Source organism: Musca vetustissima, unplaced genomic scaffold, assembly GCF_032173495.1.
Source record: "Musca vetustissima isolate MV318-11 ecotype Yass unplaced genomic scaffold, APGP_CSIRO_Mvet_v1 utg13749, whole genome shotgun sequence".
NCBI classification, from domain to species: domain Eukaryota; kingdom Metazoa; phylum Arthropoda; class Insecta; order Diptera; family Muscidae; genus Musca; species Musca vetustissima.
This window is the reverse complement of record NW_026885959.1, coordinates 548189-571692: the sequence shown is the minus strand read 5'-3', so window position 1 is coordinate 571692 and position 23504 is coordinate 548189. Positions and strand designations below refer to the sequence as shown.

General features: G+C 31.8%; 1 protein-coding gene across 2 annotated transcripts; it reads right to left on the bottom strand.

Annotated features, from left to right (window-relative positions):
- Positions 1-4460: 4460 nt before the first annotated feature.
- On the bottom strand, positions 4461-22258 carry LOC133333328 (lethal(2) giant larvae protein). 2 transcript variants are annotated; one of them, XR_009754447.1, is made up of 11 exons: positions 22132-22252; positions 9241-10019; positions 8614-9162; positions 8029-8543; positions 7836-7963; positions 7590-7698; positions 6858-7509; positions 6324-6784; positions 4921-5051; positions 4720-4828; positions 4630-4659 (listed from the first exon to the last, which is right to left on the bottom strand). XR_009754447.1 is itself a non-coding variant. In XM_061541642.1 (10 exons), the coding sequence occupies exons 1-10, from the start codon at positions 22213-22215 to the stop codon at positions 4527-4529; spliced, it is 3519 nt and encodes a 1172-aa protein (XP_061397626.1). In that variant the 5' UTR covers positions 22216-22258; the 3' UTR covers positions 4461-4526. The 2 variants fall into 2 exon arrangements, 1 of the variants encoding a protein (XP_061397626.1); XM_061541642.1 differs by lacking the exon at positions 4921-5051 and having other exon boundaries at positions 4461-4659; positions 22132-22258.
- Positions 22259-23504: the final 1246 nt, after the last annotated feature.

Here is a 23504-nt window from a genome sequence, read left to right as displayed (position 1 = left end):
TCACGAAAGGCTGCGCACTACGCATTTACCCGATCAACACAACAACAACAAAGAACGATCTTCAAGATCATCGATGATGTTTGTTTTTGTTGTAATGGCAATTTTGTTGTAAATGGTGGCTGTTCTGGCGTTCTGTTTGGATAGAATTTGCACCCTGCGCGGCAGCGTCGTTTGAAATAAACGCTTGAACGACTTTCAACAATCCCGTCAAACTTTTTTATTGCTATTTTTTGTTTTTATTAAATATTCATTTGTTCTTCCTTCGAGTCTGCTTTTTTGCAAAACGTTTCTTGTTTTGTTGTTTGTTTGCTGGTCGGTATCAGTATCTTATAGATACTTCTTTCTCTGTTTATGGTATTATGCCTGGAATGATGGTATGGTGTGTACCTATTGGATTTTTTTCTTTGCTTTAACTACTTTAATTCAGCAACATCTCGGTCGTTGCTGTCGCCGCCGCAATTTTGCTCGTTATGTTTTCAGTTTGAATTTTTTTTGCATTGACCGTCGTAGCTGTTCTTCGTAGTTTTTGTTTTGTTTTGCTGTTAGGATCTTGTTCACCACACTATTTCAGCTCCTTCTCAATATTTTTCTTCATCCGCCTTTTACACGCACATTTCGTCAAAATAAAATGCTCTTTTTCATTCTTTTTGTTTTTGCATTCTTGCTTTTATTTATTTATTTATTTATTTATTTTTTTTTTTGTAACCGAATATTTACTTCGTTTTAAATAACACCGAAGATCGGAACGAACAGTGTCTATGCGCGAACTCAACGTACACGACCAGCGTCTGAGAGTTAACTGAACGTGTTGAAGAATGGTGGCTGAAGAAGCTATGCTCACCATTGGTGAGATTACAAATTCGTCAGATACAAAATGTTGCCAGATTGTCGGATACTGATTGGAGGGTTGGATAATGTAACGACTTTTATTTTTTGAAGTTTGAATTTTTCGATTTTTGGATTAAAAAACATTCCAAGCCGACTTTTATTTTTTTTTAAATAGTTTTCAGTTTGAATTTAAAACATTCCGAGCCATGCAGATCGTATTTTCCAAAATGTACCACAATCAATTTTTTTATCCAAAATTTATTTGCGGTTAAATTGGGTATATTAATGTGTTCTTCGGATTCATCTTCTAATACACTAATAAGATGAAATAATTTAAAAGAAATCCATTATTTTAATATGAACTATAGGACTTTATTTAACATGCTTCGAAATGGGTCGATTTTGGCCAATATGCACCTTGCTTTTTCGCCTTTGTCAAAGAAAATCTGTAAAATGTACCGAATTTTCTCTTTGTTTACTTCCATTATTAATACCCTGTAACTCACAACTGAATGCACCAAACAAAAAACGGCAAAATAATGTTTTTTTTACTGCGAAATGTCATCCTTTAAACGAGCATAAATATGAAATTGTTTGATCGATTCTGTTTACTCGATATTTTGTAACAATTGTTACCAAATGTTACTAAATGTTGTCTGTTTACCCATAAATCTAGTAAAAGAGGGTCAAGTGAGAGAGCAAGTTTGACAGTTCAACAACAACAAACATACTGGAGTTTACTGAAAGAATTTTATTCAGTAAGATTTTGCAAACTAGGCCATTTTGAGATCAGCTGTTTTATGACCAAACACAAAAATTATTCAAAACATTCATTTTATTTGCAAAGTTCAATTTGAAGCTAAGTTGTATAAAAATTACAGAAAATTCTTAAGTAATTCAAAGTTTCATTAAATTAGAAACTAATTCATTATATATTTTTAGGCAAGTTCCTGATAGAGGGCAATGTATTGATGCGGGAAGCTTAAATGTTCCCGGGGAACATACCAAATCAAATTTTCTTTTATTGTTCATTTTATTTTTAATATTAAATGTAATACAAATAATTGTGTTTGTCCTTTGTTTGTTTATTTTGGCGCAAATCAAATGTTTTCTTGAATCAGCTGTTTATTTGCTAAATCTCAGTATTATCAAAAATAGAGTAAAAAAGGCTTACTCTCTAAACTAGAACTTATTGAATAAATGTTACTGGAAAAGTAACCAGACACACCTATTGTTACTCCGTAGGGATTTTCAAATTTTTGTTTTGTTGTCAAATGTCAATTGCTTTCAGATGTTCGTTCAATAATCTAAATAAATATTTTTTACTGAAAACCAAACCTATTTTTACATGGACAATACTTAATGTGTACATTTTACTGGAAAATTAATCGAACATACCTAATGTATTTTATATTTTAAAATTGGTTATTGAAAATTACTATAATTATGATTTTATAATTAAAAAACTTAGTAAAATCCTGTTTTTTTTTAGTTCATAGCCATCAGACACATTGTTTCTGTATTCTCGCAAACTTTGAGAATTGTAATTTCCAAAGATAAATGTAGAGAAATATCTTAATCTTGCACTGGATACATCGAGTCATATTCGCCAAAAAAAACGTAACGCTCAAATTTGAAATTTACAGGAGAAGTTTGTTTTATTAATTCTGATTTAATAAAGCTATTATTTTGAAATTTAGAACTATAGTTTAAAACAAAACTAGTTTATAACAAAACTATTGTTCTAAATTTCAAAATAATAGCATTATTGAATTTATTAAAAAAAACTTCTCCTGTAAAATTTCAAATTTTCAAAGGGTTACGTTTGTGACTCGTTATGTAGTAAACGGTACAGGAGACGTGTGTACCAGCCAGGGATGGAAAATTCAGTACCATACTTTTTCCCCACGACCTTTTTTCTTCTGAGGTAAACAGATGAAAATGACATTTTTATTTCTGTAACTAGTCGTCGTGATGACTTCAATAATCTCAAGAACACATTGAAAATAAGATTAAGTTTTTATTAATTTCTCTTTCGGGATGACCTATATGATCGATGTTGCAATGAAAAGGAAAGCCAGAGAGAAACTGGTAATTATAATGAGAATTATAACTATTAGAAATTTAAAGATAACCTCCAAAAATTTCATATTTAAAACTAATAAATATGATTTTTTCCAAAAAAAACATGAGTTTTATACACTACTGACTACCAATATCTACAAACGGAACAATACCACTAATACCGATGATCTATGAGCATTTTGGCGTGTATAGTAAACTGCATTTAAATGTCTTCGATTTCAAAAGAGGGGGGCTCAAATAAAACATTTGGTCGACAGTTTTTAACGCTTCCAAATTATCGAATGTTCGCAACTGCATATATAGATTTGGATTATAAAAATAAAACGACAAAAATAGGTTTTTATTAAAATATTCTTTTTATTATAAATATTAAAAAATATTATTTTAAATACATAAAAAAAGTCCAAAAATAGTATTCCACATATAATTATAAAAAATTTTGATGTGACGTCTTATTTCAATTTCTATATATGTATTTTTTTATAATTAATATTGAAAACATGTAAAAAATAAATCGGAAAATTAATGTAGTATGTATAAAATAACACATGAAAAAGTAGTACCGATAAAACGTGGAAAACAAACGGTTCATGAGACTTCAGTGTAAGAAAACAGAAAAATGCAAAAAATGGAAACAAAGTGTATCGAATCAAAACAGATTTTCGTTTTTTTAATTTTAAGGCAATTCATTACGGAGTTGTACTTTGTGTTGTCGTATTTTATAAAATTATCGTATATGATAATAAATGCTTTTGATTTTTACTTTTATGTTTCATTCAACATCAAATACACCAATTTGAGGTATCGAATGAATAACACTACATCCCAACAAATGTCAGTTCCTAAGTGATATTTACGAATGTATTAAAATTTTGGGTTTTATACTGCTATGAAAGGATTCATCGAATTTTATAGCCGTATTGCCAAATCAAAAACTGTAGCAATATTTCTGGGACTGTGTTAATATGATGAGTGTTATATCGCGTTTGAAATATCGGGTCAACAAACAATTGTCAAGTGGTTTTTTAAACCTGGAAAGTCTTGAGTTTATCGATTGAAATTAGCTCAACAATAGGAATGACTTGGCATTTAGTTTCCGTTTAAAAATGATTGTATAAATCGATTTTATTTATAGTTAAGATAAATTTAAATACTAAAAAAACGATGGTATTTATGTATGTTTGTTTGTATATAAAAAGTTCAAATGATATTTTGTGGTCAACAATTTTATAACGGTATTTTTAATACTATGTATTTCAAATCGAATATATTAATTTGAATATTTAAACATTTACGAATTTTTAGACATACTTGTATATCCATTGAGAGGAAGCAAAGGATCCCAAATCGCAGGATTGATATGATCTAGTGAATGATTAAGGATAGATAGTCAAAGATGTATAACTTAAAATAACTAAATTACGGTAGACAGTAAACAGGAAGAAAGAAAAACTATTAAAACTAAGAAAAACGAGGATAACATAAAAAATACAGGGTGTAAATACATGCATGGTGTACTTAATTTTCATTCTCATAAAGATGCTTGATTACTCTGCAATGTAGTGGTGGTGTTGATATATGGGGTGATGAAGCAGCATTTTTTATTTTGTAATCTAGAATTGGCTTTCTTCGTGTGTTGTTGTTTTCGTAGTTATCGTTTCGGATTCTCCATTTGTCTTCTCGTGAGAAATACTTGTTATTACAGATTTGATTACCACAGAACTGGTGCTGGTTTCGGTGGTATTGCTAAAAAATAAATTGGATTATGTATTCGAATACAACTCGTTTGGATAATACTCAACCTACCTCAGGGGTGCCAAATCCATTAAATTGGGTATATTTATATCGGGTATATCCTTCATATTCACACTCGTTAATGTCTGATTTGTTTGAGTGCTCATGACAGACAAACGTCCTAGCAGAAGACAATAAATCAAATGTATGTTTAGGTGAATTTCAATTTTTAACATTTATCTCACAAGCCCATAAGCTAAATTAACCATTTACCTTAATTATATTATTAATGAAAAGTAAAAGAACTTAAAAACTCTATAGATTAATGTGCATGCAGAGGAGAGTATGTATGTAAATATGTCAATATACAACCAAACATAATCAAATCATTCATCTTGTTCCGCCTGTAAAGCAAACGTTAAGCATATCAGTAAAGAAAATATAAGGTAACATTAAAAATGAACACAAACCGAAATGCTAATGCTAATGATGATATGAGCCTGAGGTATGTAAAATATTAGTGAAATTTAATGATCTAATGTGAAATTATTCTTGTTGCTTTTTCTTTTCTTTTCACTAGGTAGAAAACAATTTATACAAAACACATTTACAGTAGCTTTTTGTGGAATATGAAGAATGTATTAACCACGTTTAAAACACATACATAAATAAAATGTATTATCTGTAGTACACGCAATAAAAGCTATTCTCTATCTTGACAAACGAGGATCACCGCGGCGTTGACTACTGTCGTTACGCGTGGAGGAAAACACATAGAATGTGCTCTAATCACTGGAAGCAGCATAAAAGTGGAATTGCAAAATCTGAGAGGAATAATAAAGTAATTTTAATGCATTTATGGCGGAATGGAAAGGCGTCTTTTAAGGAAATATTATCCCTATTTCAATTTCCTGTTTTTCTAAATAAAATTATGTTTTATTGCGGTTTTAGTGATAAAATCGTTATTTTTACATGGAACAAATAATAGAAATTAAATATAGTTATAAACATATTGCCTGTATTTTACCACTGTATAAAGAACTGTCTCTGCCAGATATCTAGGATGGACGCAATGGAGTGCAGTAACGTGATTGTGGTTTGTACGTTCCAGTACAAAGAAAATGCATACATTTACAACTATTCCCTATCACACGTACTTATATTCCACGTATTTTTAACACATCTGCCAGGACATTTTGTTTCAACTGTGTCTATACAAAAAACTCAATACATAAACTTATATGTATCAAGCCGTTGTAATTCAGTTATAATTTTGTGTGGTTTTCAAGTCAGAAAACATTCAAATCTGAAATAACGTCAACAAATAAGATATAAACATAATAACATAAATTTTGTATTGTATCCATCGCATTCTAACGTATGTCGAACTTTTTATTTGTTTCCGATGAAAAATGTCCATAATGATGTGATGATTTTGTTAGATAATTGGCTTTTATGGCAAACAAGTTTCAATGTTAATGTTATATATTTATTAGCATATGTCATAAATATGTTAAACAAAATATGAACTACTTTGTTAGTGCTAACCAAAGAACAGCGACATACCATTTCTACCCACACACAACGATAAATAACAAATACAATATTAAACATATTACAACAAAATAGACATAACAGAACACACATCAATTCAGCCCAAAGACGTATTTACTTACCAACTGTTTCCTCTGTTGTTGTGGAACACAAAGTGGTTGTTGTGGCATTCAAATGGTCTCTAACAGAATCTACAGTTATATCGCCAATTGAACTGCTAATGGTTTCATTGGCTTTATTTGGTGAATTACCTTCACCAATGCCATTTGTTAATCCGCCGGAATGTTCAACTCCAACTGTTTTGCTGGAAGTGGTGGTTGTTGTAATACTAGTGGCAGCGGCGGTACGTTTAGCAGCAGCCGGTGCATGAGTTGGAGAGGAGGCTGCATTCGATTCATACTCTTCCTTTACAGATTCCTTATCATCATTTTGCACTGATTCATTTATTTGTAGTTGGTCGACAGCAATGGTACCTTGTGGTGTCACCGCCTTAGACGTACCCAAAGCAATGCGTTGTATCTCGGAAGAGGACATCATATACAATGCTTCGCCATAATTGGTAAAGCAAAGTGAGGAAATTCCACTAAAAAGAAGTTTCAATCAGTTAAAATACATAAGACGTTCAATATAGAGCTCATCTGGACTCATGAACTTACTTTATATCTTCTCTTCTTACAGCGGCTGCATTCAGTTGTCTTTTCAATTCAGGCACCGATAATACCATTAAATCACCCAAATTAGTCAAACAAACCAACGCCATTTCATGATAATTTTCCAAATTGCTGGCCGATGTCATGCTGGCGTTGGCTCCACCCTCATTTTGATCCTGAGAACGTGTGGACTTTGTTGGGGAACTACCAGATTGGGCGCCTTGCAAATATTCGGCGGGGACACGGCATGAGAACGAAGCCAACTGTATACGACGAACACGAGCACCTTCATTGGCAGTTAATTTGTATTTATTGATTGGCTTTAATTGCGGCAGTGAAAATATTTTAAACTGTTCTTCGGAAGCAATTAGAACACGATGGGGAGCAGTTCCATTGCCACCACCCAACTGATCTACAGGACAGCCAGATGCATCGAATACTGTAATGCCCACCACGGGAGCACGATGTTTAAGTTGTATTTCTTTTGCAATTTGGGCCGATACCCGACGTGTTTGTGGCAGCGGTGCCGAAGCATTAGCATCAACGCCTGTAGGTGGGACCGATGTGGCAGCAGTTTGTGCCGGCGGTAAATGTAACAAGAATACTGAGATTGTACTGGAATTGGTAGCCGACCACAGTGTAGGCGATGTTATGTTTACTACAAAAAAAAAATAAATACAAGTTCAGTTTTAGATTGACAGTGGTGGCGTTTCAAATGAAGACCATTATGCGACATACCATTTGTTATGTAAGTCTTTGCAAAAAGCAGACAACGCACCATAGAGCCCATGCCGTCATCACTGGTGGAACGTGCTTCTACTTGACGTTCTACAGGACGAGCTTCCAGCTATTGACGAAAATAATTTATTAAAATTAAAACTAATCAGTTACCTTCACGTATAATTTCAAAATATTAATTCGCAACGTGGTGATATTTGTATCGAATTGATATCATTGTAAAAATAAATATTTATTGCAACTTACAGTTGTTGGTACTTGATTTGAAGGATTGTTGCGGGTAGATCTGCCTTTACGCAGTTTACGGAAAGATTCACGCAACGATTTCTTAAATGATTTGCGACGCGGCAACTGCTCACCAGCTCCAGTGAGATCTGTATTGAATCAATTATAAATAGTATTACGAAAAAGGAAAAATTTTGAAATACAAATTCCCTACCATTTGGATTTAACGTGCAACGATTGAATACGGGAAGGAAATTCTTAAAATCAAACAATACCAAACCGTGGGCAGTACCGCCTGCTACTAAACCCCAATTAGCTTCCAAGGCTAAGCAGGTTATGCTGGCCGGTGGTGATACTTGTAAAACACCCGTAATATGAACACCTTCGTCCCCTACCGGTTCGGCATCCGACGCAAGTAAATTTTCGCGTACATTCAATTGGTCATGACCCTTCCATACAAAGCCGTCACGATCACTGACCAAATTCATGTAGCTAACCTGTAGGGGGGTTTTCTTAGATTCATCACTTTCAAAGTGGGCAATAACAATTTGGCCAGCTGTTCCACCAACAATCAAGCGTCCTGTTTTGGGACACAAGGCAACTTTCTTTACAGCTAAACGTGGATCATCGGAATACGGATCGAAAAGGCCAGCCTTGCGGAATGGAGGATCACCTTCATCAATTATTTCAGAACTCTCGGCAGCTGGCAAATCATCTTGATTTTCATGTCTGCAATTGTAAATATTTCAATAGTTTTTATTTGGTATACAATCGTTTATACACTCTTCGTATAGTTTACCCAAATAATAATGCGGTCTTAAAGTTGTATATAGGTTTCAACACTACTCCTGTACAATCCCAAAATTTCACAGAGCCGTCCTCATGGCCCGTCAGCAGAATTTCATAAAACTTTTCACCTTCATCGCCACTCTCGTCGTCGTCGGCCTCTGCCAATTCGCCTCCTTTTATCGGCCATTCCATGTTACTATAATGTTTATCCTGCTCTTCTCCAGCTTTGACAATTTTCTCGTATACTTCGTGGCTTACTTGAGAAGCCAAGTAATTGCAGGTAACAGCTGAAGTATGAACAGAGTGTAAATAAGGAGCTTTTATGGGTGGAATCTTTGGATCTGTCAAATCATAGGCACACAATTCTTCTTCAAGTAAAACAATCAACACCTCCGCTGAGTCAGGAGAGTCTTCGGCAAACGTTACAAAGAAGTCAATGACTTTGGATGTAAAATCCAAACATATTTTATTGCCATCTGAATCATGTACAGAGACGCAATGATGATCCCCGTATGCCGAACGTGGCATACCACCGGAGAAAATGGACATTTCGCTTGATCTATGAAGGAAGATGTAGGCAAACGTATTTTGTATTAAATAACAAAAATATTTATGAACATTAAGTTTGTCTACTTACCCCCTCTTGCCTTTGTACAAACGGTTAATACTTTTACATGGGTCGGGTCCATAAGGCACATAGTTAACATTTTTAGGTGGATCGCCACTGCCAATGTTCCAGGTGGCAAATGAGCCATCAGCATGATACCAAGTAAATTGCGATCCTGTGGAATCGACGAAAAGGCCAACACTTTGTCCATGGCCAGGGGCAATGTAAGCCCTTACAACCGATGACGTTTCTAAATCCCATAAAACACATAGCCCTCTGTTGTAGGCAATCAATAGTTTGTTGTGGTCATTCGGCAGTTGGCGAATAGACTCAATTGCACCAGGATTTAATTTATATGTGGAAGGTACTTGCTCCAGTACAACATCATGATAAATTACCGGTTCACGTAACGCAAATGTTTGTAAATCGAACTGATACACATCACCGTTCTCAGTACCAATCCAAACGACGTCTTTACCCAAGGAGCAGCATAGGGATGACACTTTCTTTAGTTTGCCATCGAATGGTAAGGTTTTAACAGCTACCAGAGTAGCACCAGCTGGTTCCCACAAAATCAGTTGATTCGCAGCAGTCAACGACAACAGACGACCCGTTCCGTATACCCATTCAATCAGTTGAACATTTAATTCTGAGCCCAGATTGTTGACCAATGCGTGCTGTCCATAAAACTCTACACCAGGTTGGCCAAATACTTTTATAGCTCCAGTTTGTGTACCAATGGCCATTAATTTGGATATGGGGTCATAGGCCATTGCCGATGGCTTGTGTGGAAATCCATGTTGAGCGGTCTACAAAGAAGAAAACGTAGGAAAGAAGGGAGGAAAAAGCGAAATTAGTTACCGTTTGCTCGCTTGGCTAGATGGTTAAGCAAATTACATTTTAAATAACACTAACATACATCAAACCTGAAACAAAATTACAACTACAAAGATATGGAAAAGAAATAGCTACAATAACCAAATTCATTTGTTTTGTTTGTATGTACGTATGTAACACAACTCCATTGTGTTACATACTATGTCTATGTAACTAGACGGATTATACAGGTTTTCTTTGGCGCAGTAAAGTTTCCTTTCGCTTTGATTTATGAAAATGTAAAACCACTCTTCGGATAGAAAAATAACAGAAATAAAACAAAACAAAAAAATCAGCAAAAAATATGAACTAACAACTTTTTTTCGTTCTGCACTAGTTATGAATGAAACTCAACTCAGAATTTATGAATTCAAAATAAAATGAAGAAGTGGAATGGGAAGTCTTAGCTTGAACTTAAATTATGTACAAAATGAAATCATAAAGTTTATTTGACTTCCTTATATGAAATGACATTAAAAATTCGTAAAGTTTTTGTTTAGGAAAATTCATTTAATTTGCATTGTATCCTCTGTTGAAATTGCTTATGACCAGTTTTTGTAAAATACATACGATTAAGTTTGGAAATATTTCCTTCTTATTGAATCGTTTGAATTTCCTTAATTTGAATTAAAAAAATCACTTTCTAAAATACTCCTTTGTTTTGAATAATAAATAAAAAAGTAGGTAATCCAGAAAAATTGTCAATAGTTATAAACTCAAAGGGACAATATTTCGAGATATATCCACAGATGTCCTTGGGCCGTATTAATCCAAATAGGAAAATATAATATTATCTATAAATATCCTCGTTGACCAAAATATAATAACGATTTACAAATGGCGTGTAAGATGTTAGCGAACAAAATATATATCATCAAAAATTTATAAATATTTAGTTCATTCTATAAAACACTATTTTTATAAGATTTCAATAATAAGCAATTTGTCATTGTTGTTATAAAAATGTGAAACACGTTAAGAAATATATTATATCGTGGAATTTTTAATCTATAACTACTAATATTCGTATCTCCCGTTTTCAAACGTTAGATGATTTAAAATTTATTAATATTTTCACTTTTTTCGATTTAATTTTTAATGATCACTTCACAATATTTTTGCTTAAATCCAATTGAATATCTGCAGACATATCTACACATAATAGCAACACAAATATATATTTATAACCGTAAATTAAGTTTTTTTTTTTCGTTTCGAGTACCATTTGAACTTCGTGACCGCCACCACCATCATCGTTGCCGTTAGCATCAGCTCCACCACCGCTGTCCAAACGTAAACCTTTACGGAAACCTTCTGTATAAAATAGCATTGTTTAACTGATTCGCATTGTTCGAGACGAACAACTAAAAAGCCAAAAGACACACACGGTGCTGTATAGATAGATAGATCGAAAATTGTAGCAAAGTTCAGACAATATAACTCCAGAGCATTGAGAAGACTTAGCCAAAGAAGACGACGAAGAAGCAGAGGAAAAAGCAATAAAATGCTTTTACCCAAAATTATGGTTGGCTGGTCTGTATGTTAGTCTATCCAAGCGTCAGTTTGTCAGTCAGTCGGTCCTTCTCATGGTATAGTTAAGTTAGCTCAGAGAGTTTTAATGTTTGCGGTTTATTTTTGTATTCTTTCTCAATAATATATATGTGTGTGTGTTTTTAGTTTTGAACTTGGAGATGTTTGCTTTGTTAGCAAAAGTTTTAAACACCACACAGACAATCAATCTACCAACGATCACTTCTCACTCATAGAGCACAAACTGTTTTGGCTGTTGTTTGGTCAATAGTGGAGGTGAGTTGTTGTTTGGCTGTTTGGTTAATTTGCTCGACTTATGGAATAGAAAATTTGAAACCAATTGTTTCGTTTTACCTCCACACTCAGCTCTGCTCAATGCTGAGTCTCTCCAGAAAGTTGTGGCATTGCTTGTCAACACATGTATCCAATTGTTATCTTCTATTCATTTGCTTTGTAGCCAACTTTTGTTATACGGACCAATTTGGTAAGAACAAGGTTAATTGAAACAAAGAAACGAAAATAAAACAAAATATGCTTGTGTATAAAGTGGGGAGACTATGCTCAGTAGTTTACATATTTAGGTTGTGAAATAAAAAACATCGAATTGCCACCAAATAGAGATATAATTTGATATTTGTTCTCTTATACTATAAAGTAACTAACTCTTATACTGAGATGGAAGAAGACAAGCAAACGTAACGAAGGTCCAAATATAATTAAATTTCAAATTAAAATACAATTTGTAGAATCTTAAAAACTTAATAAGTAACGACAAGCGAACTTTTTGTGCAACTATAGAGTTAAATTTTATTTTGTTTGCCCTCAAATAAGATTTAATTGAACATTGTTTTTTATAAAAAAAAAAAATAAATAAAGTTTATATGACTTTAAAATCTAAATCGATAAGACAACTATCCGTTTAGTGTAATAATTTTACATTCCGAACGAAATGATCTAGAGATTTAAAAATCATATTTGTACAGTTGTGTTCCCCATGTTAGAGTGCATAAAAATGCATCCCGAACAATTTAGCGTTTTTACTTGTTTTATTTTGCAACTTGCATTTTATAGGATAAGTAATGTTGATAAAACATAACACTATGATAAACAATTATCCATATGACATATACATATCAATCAAGCTATTAACGGTCATTGTTTTTGGCGCAATTGCATTGCACGAATCGAAATGTTTAGGTCATTTATAATTGATTGGTGTTTTGGTAAATGATAAAATGTAACGAAATTTGCTAAATATCGCAATCTTTTTGGAGCACGTGTTTTTCTACCGAATATTATATATTAGAAATGACTTTTAAATACAGTTAATTTAATGATGAACTCTTTTTCTCCTTTTTAATAAGATTTTCAACATATTTGAAAATATAATTTCAAAATGGAATTAGAAATGATTTTTGTATTGAAATTATTAGAATTACACATGAAAAATACCACATTTTTTATATAATAAGAATTTATGTTTCTGAAACTATTTTCGATATGATTTTTAGCAGAAAAGAATATCGACTGACTAACGGATTGAATGCTACTTCTACGGAAATGCGTAATAAGACTTGAAGGCACAGTTTGTTTATGAATTTCTGACGATATATGCATAAATATGAAAATACAATTAAAAACAGGTGACACTAAAAACAGTTGATGTGAAATAAAAATGTATTTTTTATCCAGTATCCGGTGACTGTAAAACCATATTATTTTTTTTTTCATAGAGAAAATGCAGAACTTAATGGCTATTACCTATCCATAAATCTCATATGTATATATTTTTATATGTTATTGTTATTGGTGATGGCGTTGTACTGTTTTTGAAGAGGAAATGAAAGTATGAATGAATGAATGGAAAATATACATATATTATTTAAATTTATTACAATAATAATCACACGTGCATACAACATTTCTTTCAATGGAGGGGGAGTTAGCAATTGTTAATGCTAACCAACACAAATTTGTAATGAGTTGATACATGGCTGGGATAGTTGGTTGCTTGGTTTGTTGAACGATTAGCTTGTGGTAGGTGGCAAATGGAGTCTCAGAAAAGTTGATTACACATGTTTACAAAATTGTAGTAGCAAAAAGGTAAACATTGTTCAAATGTAGAGACCATGGTCTATTAAATAAGCTATAACAGGTGGCGAATTCATGCCTCAGGATAGAATTATGCTCCCATATTTTGGTTCAAATATAAATATTAGTTGTTTATATAAAAATATAAAAAAATGATACCAGGTTCATTACAATTCGGGGCGTCTCAACAATATCAAAGAAACCTAAACTTGGAGTTTCTTATCAAATTCTAAAAAAAAGTCCGTTCAAAACGTTTCGTTACTAAAACATTTTTTGAAAAAAAAAAATATAAATTTTAAAATAATTAAAAAATATTTCCCAAATAAACTTTAATGAAAAAAGGCTTTTATAATTGTTTTCTTGTATTTATATCATAGTTGGGCAGCCTTGCACACCAGCGTTGATGCGTTCTCTTAACATTTGTTGATGTTAAAACAAACATTAATGGAAAAATTTCCGCAATTTTTTAATTAATTTATATTTTACATTTACTGGGATGTTATTTATGTTTTAAAAATATTAAATTAATTAAATTCCGCAGAATAAATCAGGTTTTTATTTTCCCTTAACAATTCACAGTCTTATTCGTAGATATATATCACAGTCTTATTCGTAGATATATATTAATTTGGGGTTTGAGTAGTTTAACCCCCACCCCACTCCATTCTGGAGTAGTCATAATCAAATTTTTATACATAGTAATTAATATTTTGGAAACTCATATATCTCTCAGTTTCTACAATTAAGCTACTATATCTATTATTGACATTTATTATTTAACATTAAAATGTAACAGGCTGAAAATCTTAAAATTGATTTAAATAAATAATTCTCTGATTTCACAGAACTTTGGCTCTACTACGCATTTTTGTAAGCTAGTGTCGCGTCATCGAGATCAAAATAAAATATGTTGTGCTACACTTATTATTTAGGCCGAATTATATTAAATTTGTTTTATTATTATAATGAAACCGACAAATGTTGTTGGTGATGGATCTCTGAAACTATGACGTGACGCAAATTCGCAATGGAATGTCGCTACTCACTCCTTTGATGTTGATGTTGTTATATGATCTGCAAGTTAGCTAAGTTTGGTTGGAATCGAATTGGTTTTCAGTTAATAATTTATTGTCGGTGGTATGACAGCATTGTTGTTGGCATTAAGTTGAGATTCGACACAGTTAGAGAAGAGTTTGTGGCATCCACTGGTGGTGTACATTTTTGTGGTGTCTGTTTATTGGTGTTACCTTTTGTCGTCTAGCTTTGTTTTAGCTCCCTTGGTTTCCTGTGTAATCTAAGATAATTATTATGTAATATTTTTTGTTTACGTTGATTTAGTTAATGTACAGCATTATTTACAGTTTAATACTACTTCAGGACATTGAGCAAATTTATCGTCAAGTCGAAAGTAACAACCAAATAACATTTCTAAATAAAATGTAATGTATTATTTTTTTAAATGTATTAATGTAATGTATTCTTCGGGACTTTAACGAATCATGTCATGTCAAGCCATGTCTGCATTACTCGTAGGAAACAATTACTTGTTCAGAGCCTTCATAAAAAAGTCATGATCAACTACATGTATATACGTTTTTAAAGTGGACTGGTATTTTTATTAATATGCCAATTAAGAACTAAATTAAACCGAAGAAAACATACTTCCACTGTACAAGTGGTTCACATAGATGCTGTTGCTATTGGCCTCTCCGCCATTGCTATTGATAGATGCATTTGTGAGATATGTAAGAAACAGTCTCAAGTCTGCATTCCCACTTAGCGTCCCTGCATCGCTGCAGCACATAAAGACATTTTTATCCATTCAATTTACTTTCTTGACTCTAAATGTTCTTGTTCATTCGAGGTTTATCAGTACTTTTATTAATGATCCTACAATTCTCCAAAGGCCATTTACAAACAACAATCATTGACCTTAATTTTCAATGGATTTATGTAGAGCTTTCTTTTTTCTTATTCTTGGCAGAGTTGAAGCAGCACTTGAAACTACTAAACTTTGATTTAAATGATTTGCTGCTTTATGCTTCAAAACAATTTTAAACAATTATTCATTTACAAAAAAATTTTGTTATTGTTTTGTTGTTGTTTTTTGTAATTAAAGAAAAGTCTTATTTTTGATGGCGGGCATGCAGCGAGTGGTGTTGGAGTACATGTCTGGCTCTCGTAAAGAAAATATGTTTATATTTGTGCATTTGAATGCCGACAAGCAGTCAGCCAGTCATCTGAAGGGTAGCTGGAGTAGTAGTTGCTAAACTCTTGAATATTTTTAATACGTTGTCATCGTCTTGCTAACAGTTTCAATTCGATGAATCAGTCGTGAAATTGGGTTCTTAATACATATGAATGTATGTACTCGTGTGCGTTTCCCAGTGGAGAGAGTAAGGAAAAAGTACTTTACTAATCAAATATTCAAAACATTCGTCCAAAAATGACGACAGTATTCCTTAATTAAACGCTTTGCAGCTGAAGTGGTAATTTTTGGTTTCGTTTTCTCGGTTTTGGTGTACTAATTGTTATTTTTATTTTATATCATATTTTGTTAAATAGTGCAGAAATCAAGTGTTATACTTTATTCATAATTTTAATATGACACCATGCAATATGATTGCTCAGATACGTATTTATTTGAAAAAATTTCTGAGGGATTTTGGATGTGTTCATTCGAAATGTATGTAAAAATCGATACATGTAAAAATCGATACAGATCTTCTGCCTTATGGCGAATATTAGCTTTCTTACTTTCCCCGAGAAACCCTCAGATAATTATTCCCAGGTTTTGCAGTGTTAGAATTTCTTACCACTTATATTACGCGTTTTCAGTTGAAAGTTTTGAATTATTTTCTAAATTCCTCTGGGTTATAGTTTTTTTATTTATAAAATTACATACCTATTAGTTGGGTTACTGCTACGCACTTAAATAATTTGTTAGTTTTATTGGGCAGTCACCAACATGTTATGTTTTATACCTATGTATCGAAGAGATGCTGCATATTCATGGCCAACAAAACCTAAATTGTTTACGTGGAAATTGATTTAATTTTTTTTGTACGACGGTAATAGAAATTATTTGTGTATAAATATATTTATTGTTCACATACAAAACATGACTCAATCGGCGTTTTATTTTCTTATCAATTTACCAACCGTAATGTTTGTTTATTTGCACAATACCGTCATCAGTAACGTTGCTCCCAACCATTGCCATCAACGATACCGAGCCACAAAAAAAAAGACCTACATAGTGCTGCCTTATCTGAGTGCTTTTTAAGAACCTGGCAAACTCAGAATTGCATTAGCAAGTGTAGCGGTGTTGTAATTCATAAATACCCCCCACCTTCTTCGTCAAAGTACTACAGTAGGCAACAATGGTATAAATTAACCTATTAATTTAGTTTAACAGCCTTATACGCTTTCTTTAAAGTATTCTTTTGTTAATCTGAACTTTAGCAGATTTTAAGAATAATACTACGTTTAATAAAATTTTTTTCCTATTAAATATAAAATGAAATATGCCGCTAATTTGTCTATCAATATTCAAATCTGTTTTAATTTATCAACAGAAATTTTTTTCCTATTAAATATATTGCAGAATTGTAAAAAGTAAATTGTGTTTGATTTATTTAACATTTAAATTTTTATTTTGCCAATGAACGTCGTGTATATGACCACTGAAATGCCCATATAAATGATTTAGCTTTAGCTTTTTTATATAAAAGAAATTGTTCAATCACAAAATACACCGATGCCCACTGTTTTCATATCGGAACGAATTGCCGCCAATATTATCTTATCTTGTAAACTGAAAGCGGATTCTAATGTTAGGTGAGCTCCACAGGCTACGAACATGTCAAGGCATCGGAAACAAAGCATTGTTTATGTGTTATCAATTGATAGCATGATAAGGAGGAACACATTCGGACCCAATACAATAACAACGCAGTATATATCGATCGCACTATAAGCAAGAAATATGGGTGAAACATAAAATTATGATTAATACCTGCACATACAAAACTTATCTGAAAATAATTACAATCCTTGATAACAAAAAATGTAAGTTACACATATCGAATGTGAAATAAACACGATAATATTGTGCAAGAAATCGAAATATGTATACAACATTCGAGTAAATAAACTTAAAGAAATCGAAGGTGTTTATTGTTAATGTATTGCTTGAAACACAAACGACATTAAAAACAACAGGTGTCATCAAATCAAATAAAGTAATGTAAAATTAAAATTTATATCTTATACTAGATGATGGATCTTGAGTTAGGAAATAAAATATTTAGTTAAGAAAATTCAAAAAAAAAAATGTTAGTTAGCCATAATGATATTCTTTCATACAATGTTATAGATCGCGGATTATAGGTGTTTCTAATCCAATGGATTTCATTCTAATTTCATTTTTTTTTGTCGACATAAATGGCTTACATTTCTTGGAGGGTATAAACCATATTTTAACAATATTGCTATTGGCAACATTATTTATCCTTAGGGTTAACTGTTGCAAACTGTTTTAATGATATGACATCACGACCTAAAATTTCATTATCTATTAATAGGTGAAAATAAAAATCATGGATACATATTTTTTTTTAATTTCTTCATTAAATTAAAGCTCTCATTATTGTTACAAAAATGAATGAAATGGAATTTAAAATGAGATGATATATTCAACGAACAACGGCCGGTTAGATATTAAATAAAATCAGAATAAATGCAAGTTTCTCAATAAATTTATTAATGACACACCAATTGAAGTTCTGTCCACAAGTAAGCTGTGTACTACAACGACACATACACAAATTTACAATAACAAAATTGAGATACGTTCCAGTAGTAACGTAGCACATTAACAAAAATGCCAAGTAATCAGTTTGTCGCGGACCAATAACAAAATGACACTTTCCCATTTATTTAACATAGAAAAGTAATTAAAAATGAATTACCATAACATCGAAACACTTCAAAACAAAACAGAGGAATGGACGGGCATAACATAAACCGTTCACCATCCCCAAAACACACATTAGAAATGTCAGCAGTAACTCTTGAGGTAAAATTATGTATAAACAAGCAGCTCAATTTCGGCTGAGAACATATAAAACGGAAATGCATAACGTTACAACATCCGGAAAATTCAAATCGGTAACATAAACATTCCCAAGTATCGAAAAGTAAAAAGGTTAACCCTCCATTGATATACATGCAGATCTCATTTCCTTCTACACAAACTCAACGGCCGGCCTCCTTACCTATTCCACACAGTGCGACTGTTACACCTCTTTAATTAAAAACATTTTAATGTTTATTTTCGATTCGATTCCGTTATACGATGAATACAAACAAACGACATAATGATGTCATAGGACATCACTTGCAAATGTGAACGAATTCATATCAAATGTAAAAGAATTCATATAATTTTGAGTAGTAGGTAAAATCTCGCCATTATTAGGAAACCGAAGGAAAGTCCGAATGACAACGATATTTGGGTTAATTAATTGATTTTCTTAAAATGTTTTATGTCGCCTCTTTTACGTGTCTTTTTTTATATTAATCATTTTATGGGTATGTATGAGTTAGGTGTTCAATAGGAAATGGGACTAACCTTTTTATAAAGAACATAAAATTTACATACCTTTTGTATACACGCTGTCGCACATATACGAATAAACATGTGTTTAAAAACCGAATATATATTTTTTGGAGGCTAGTTTATTAAGATTGAGTAGTCGCCATCTGATTTTTTTTAACATTCGATACCAATTGAGGCGAATCAACTTTTATTGATATTTTAAGAGATTTGACCACTCATGTCGTTATCGAATAGATCCTCTATGAATATTTAAATGGAATCATTTGTTCCTAATTAAATATTTCCTTTGATTGTCTCTGTTTATTATTTAATTATAGAATAATATAACAATATATGTAATTGATTCTCCAAAGGTTATTTTTTGTTGTATACTAGAATCTGAAATAATTCGATCAATTCTTGTGAGTTTAAGTCGAATTTGGGAATTACATAATTTGTATTCTATTCTTTTGTAACAATTAGCAACAAATAGGATTTTTACCCGCATAAAATATCTATTTATATACGGGTGTAACCAGCATTTTCAAACCGCACCTCATACAGCTGTGATGATTCAGTAATGACGATATTATTAAAAATATTATGCCGGTTTTCCAATTGACAACCACACACACATACCGAACAGAAAAAATCAGAAATTTTACCCAAGAATTGATTAGAAAAGAAAACGAAAAAAAGAAAACAATCAGCACATGCAGAAAGAATAGAAATAACCGGCATAAATGTACATACCTGCCACTACATATGCATATTTAAGTGGACCGGTTTGGTGTGGCTCCTTAAAAAAACTAACCACTGTATAGGTATATACATATGGGCATTTTACACGCGAACGTTTAATACCTTTTCTTATCGAAAGTAAACTTTGGCGAAAACATATATAACAACACACTGCAATGGCCGACCACACCTTTTGTACGTACATAAATAGATTTTTATTTTCCTACCAATGGATATACACATAACAAAGACCCAACGTTAATCACTTTTCAATAGAAAAGAATGAATTGTTAGTCTTTACTTTATTGGTCTGTTGCAGTAATGCCATAATAAAACGACGAGCGAAAGTGTCATATGCCTATGTGCCGCTAACACCCGCCCACCCATTTTTTCACTTGTAATGGTAAGGACTGAGACACGCTACACAAATCTACCTACAGCCATGGTATGAAATTGAATATCAGCAGCATAAGTACAAGTATTTATTCGTATCAGTTGATGTAACTCTGTTTTAGAGACAGAATTGTTGCAAAACTTGTTTGTTAAGCCAGTCGATAGTGTTTGCACATTGAATTGGCCCCATTCATATCACCGTCCATTAATGTTGTCCACAAAACAGGTAAAATGTAACACTTTAACATGCATTTTTTATCGTTTTACTTACGGGTTGTCACGTTTGTTTAGAATTACTTGTAAGCTTCTTCCTCCCATCGTTCCCTTAGTCTACCAATAACCACCATTCAATGAAAAAAACGGTATAGGTATCACATTAAAGACTTACGTATCGATAACAAACAGACAAAAAAATGTGGAACAAAAAGAAATAGAGTAAAGTAAATGGGCGTAATGAAATTCTTAAAAGTTTTATATATTAACGCTACTTCAACACTTTTTGATTGAATTTATAAACCAAGAACGATATTGCGATGGCTACACAGTCATTTTCTACCCAAAATGAAGTCATTCACAAGTAGAATATAATTTGTTATGTCAAGAATCTGTTCATAAGTAATTAACAGAATAAATGTTTGTGTGTTTTTGTAGAAGTAGTGCAAGTAACATCAACTACTTTTACAAACTATACATTCCAATAAAAAAAATGTACAAACCAATTAATTTAGCTTTGGACCAAAGATAATGTTTTTAATTTATAAATGAAAAAATGAGTTATGATTTATTCCTACAATAATCCACAACAATAAATAAATACTTGAGCTATCATCATCACATCAAATAAAATTATTCATATTATTCAAAGATTTATATATGACAAATACATAAATGGAACGATCGATCGATGATGAATGAACATAACCATTAACAATCCACAAACGTATTTAAAAAAATACTCAATCCCATATAAAACCATTGCATTAGAAAGAGGGGTAGGTAGGACAGAGTTCAACATAAATTCAATTGTAATGACATCATACTTCTTTTGGGAAAAATACAAACAGGGTAATAGTCTACATGTTCTACATTCTCATATGAGAACATATTTGGGTGTGAAGAAAGAGATGAAATAACAAATGAGTCAATTGTCTGTTTTCTGTTACTTTCAAATATATTCATCAACACTATAGGGATTGAGATGTTTGATAGATGTAGATCAGCAGAAGCCATCATTTGACACCATAAAACGTGTTAATTGCATTCTTATTTCATTTAATTAAATGTACACATTTACTCGAATGGAATTTTCCAAAAGATGGTTTTGAAAGGAATGTCGAAAATAATTCCATCGGGCTTTCCTTGACAAGAAACAATTATTTATTTTATTTATTATTAAAATGTTTAAGTATTGCTGTTACAGCCTGTTTTTGTAAAATTCCAAACGAACATAGTTTTGTTGTTTTATTTTTGTTTTGAATAAAACTTTTATAAACATAAATAAAGGTTTGGTCATGCATAACATTTTCTGTTATTTCCATAACATTTTCTATTTCCATGGAAATTACAATTTTCATTAGAAAATTTTCACCGAATTTCAGGTAGCGTAATCCAGCAGCTAGTTACATGATTTAGTGTTGTAAACATCCAAGAAAACTGAATATACTAATTACCAAAAAAACTCCACTTACCTTTCTATATGAAAATAATTCCTTTTGTAAACGTTGCCTTTCAGCTGTAGGCTGTTGTCCTTTGCCACGTATAAATTTCAACATGTTGTCAAGTCCAGTTTTAATGTATTAAAAGATATATTAGTCAATATATATATTATTTATTCAGGCGAATACGAAAATCTGCAATAAACAAAACAGAGTTAAAAAGACACAAGGAAATACAATCAATTTAAAGCAGACAAGAAAATGTTATTTATAGGTACACATGTATGTGGGTTTCCTCTAATACGAGAGCAAAGAAACTGGAATACTTTATAAGGAGGCGTTAATAATACAATTGTTTTTTTTTTCTTTTTACAACAAAACCCACATTGCCTGTGCAATTGGAGTTCAGCTTGGAAAATCACAATCCCAATCTTTACCAAAAATTGCAAACTTTATTGTAAAAAAAAACAAGGCATTGGTGAACTTTTTCATCTTGGCATCGGCTTCCTTCTCATGTAACATTTACAGCACCAAATTACAAAACTTGTTTTAATGCAAACTGGTTGTTGTGTTCCTACATTTGTATGTGACGAAAACAAAACTCTTGGTTATCATTTGTTGGTGATGTTGAATTTTAAATTAAGAATTTAGAAAAATGGGTTTATGAATAATTTGTCGGAATAGAAGGAATAGAATACTGAAAACAAACTCTAATAGGTCATGTTTATGTTCCTCACTTTTCTCCTAATTTTTAAATAATTTATAATGGTCGTATGCAACAATAAGAGAATATTATAACCAGAAAAAATTTAAATTTGCATTAGTAGGTATTATTTTATATTTAACGCAAAATATACAAAAAAGATTAAAAGTAACTCGAGGTCTAATAATTTTGTGTCAAATTTGATTAAAATAAGGTGGCAAATTATTAAGTTAAAATTAAATTTTGTTTGTTTCTAAGATTCGATTTGAAAAGATGTGTAATTGTATTTGATGATTTATGTAAGAACAAAACGAATTGGAGTTTTCCTGTAGACGTCCCATGTGCAGAATCTACAATTTTTTTTCTGCTCGCGAGCCAATTTTTTTATTTATTCATTCAGTAATAAGAAAGCCTTCATGGCCAATATTATATTACAAGTTCAATATACGCCTAAGAATGATTTACATGAAAAATGGTAAAAAATTACTCTAAAAACAAAAGGATTAAAAAAGTTTTACTGAGAATTAATAACCCTACATTTTCCTTCTGAAAAATAGTAGTATTTTCATTATATGAAACAAACGACTGTATAATCTGAAACAAACGACTGTATAGTAAAATACACAGGGGAGGGAAGAGAAACAAACGTTCAGCTTTTATTGCATTCAAACTATCAAATTTCTTAACCATACAAAAAAGTGTA

Excerpts from the sequence above, each read along its gene's own strand:
- LOC133333328 (XM_061541642.1), bottom strand. The coding sequence starts at position 22,215 with ATGTTGAAATTTATACGTGGCAAAGGACAACAGCCTACAGCTGAAAGG. Across the intron at positions 10,020-22,131 it reads AATTATTTTCATATAGAAAG|ACCGCTCAACATGGATTTCC; the intron begins GTAAGTGGAGTT and ends TCTTCTTTGTAG. Across the intron at positions 6,785-6,857 it reads GTAAGAAGAGAAGATATAAA|TGGAATTTCCTCACTTTGCT; the intron begins GTAAGTTCATGA and ends ACTTCTTTTTAG.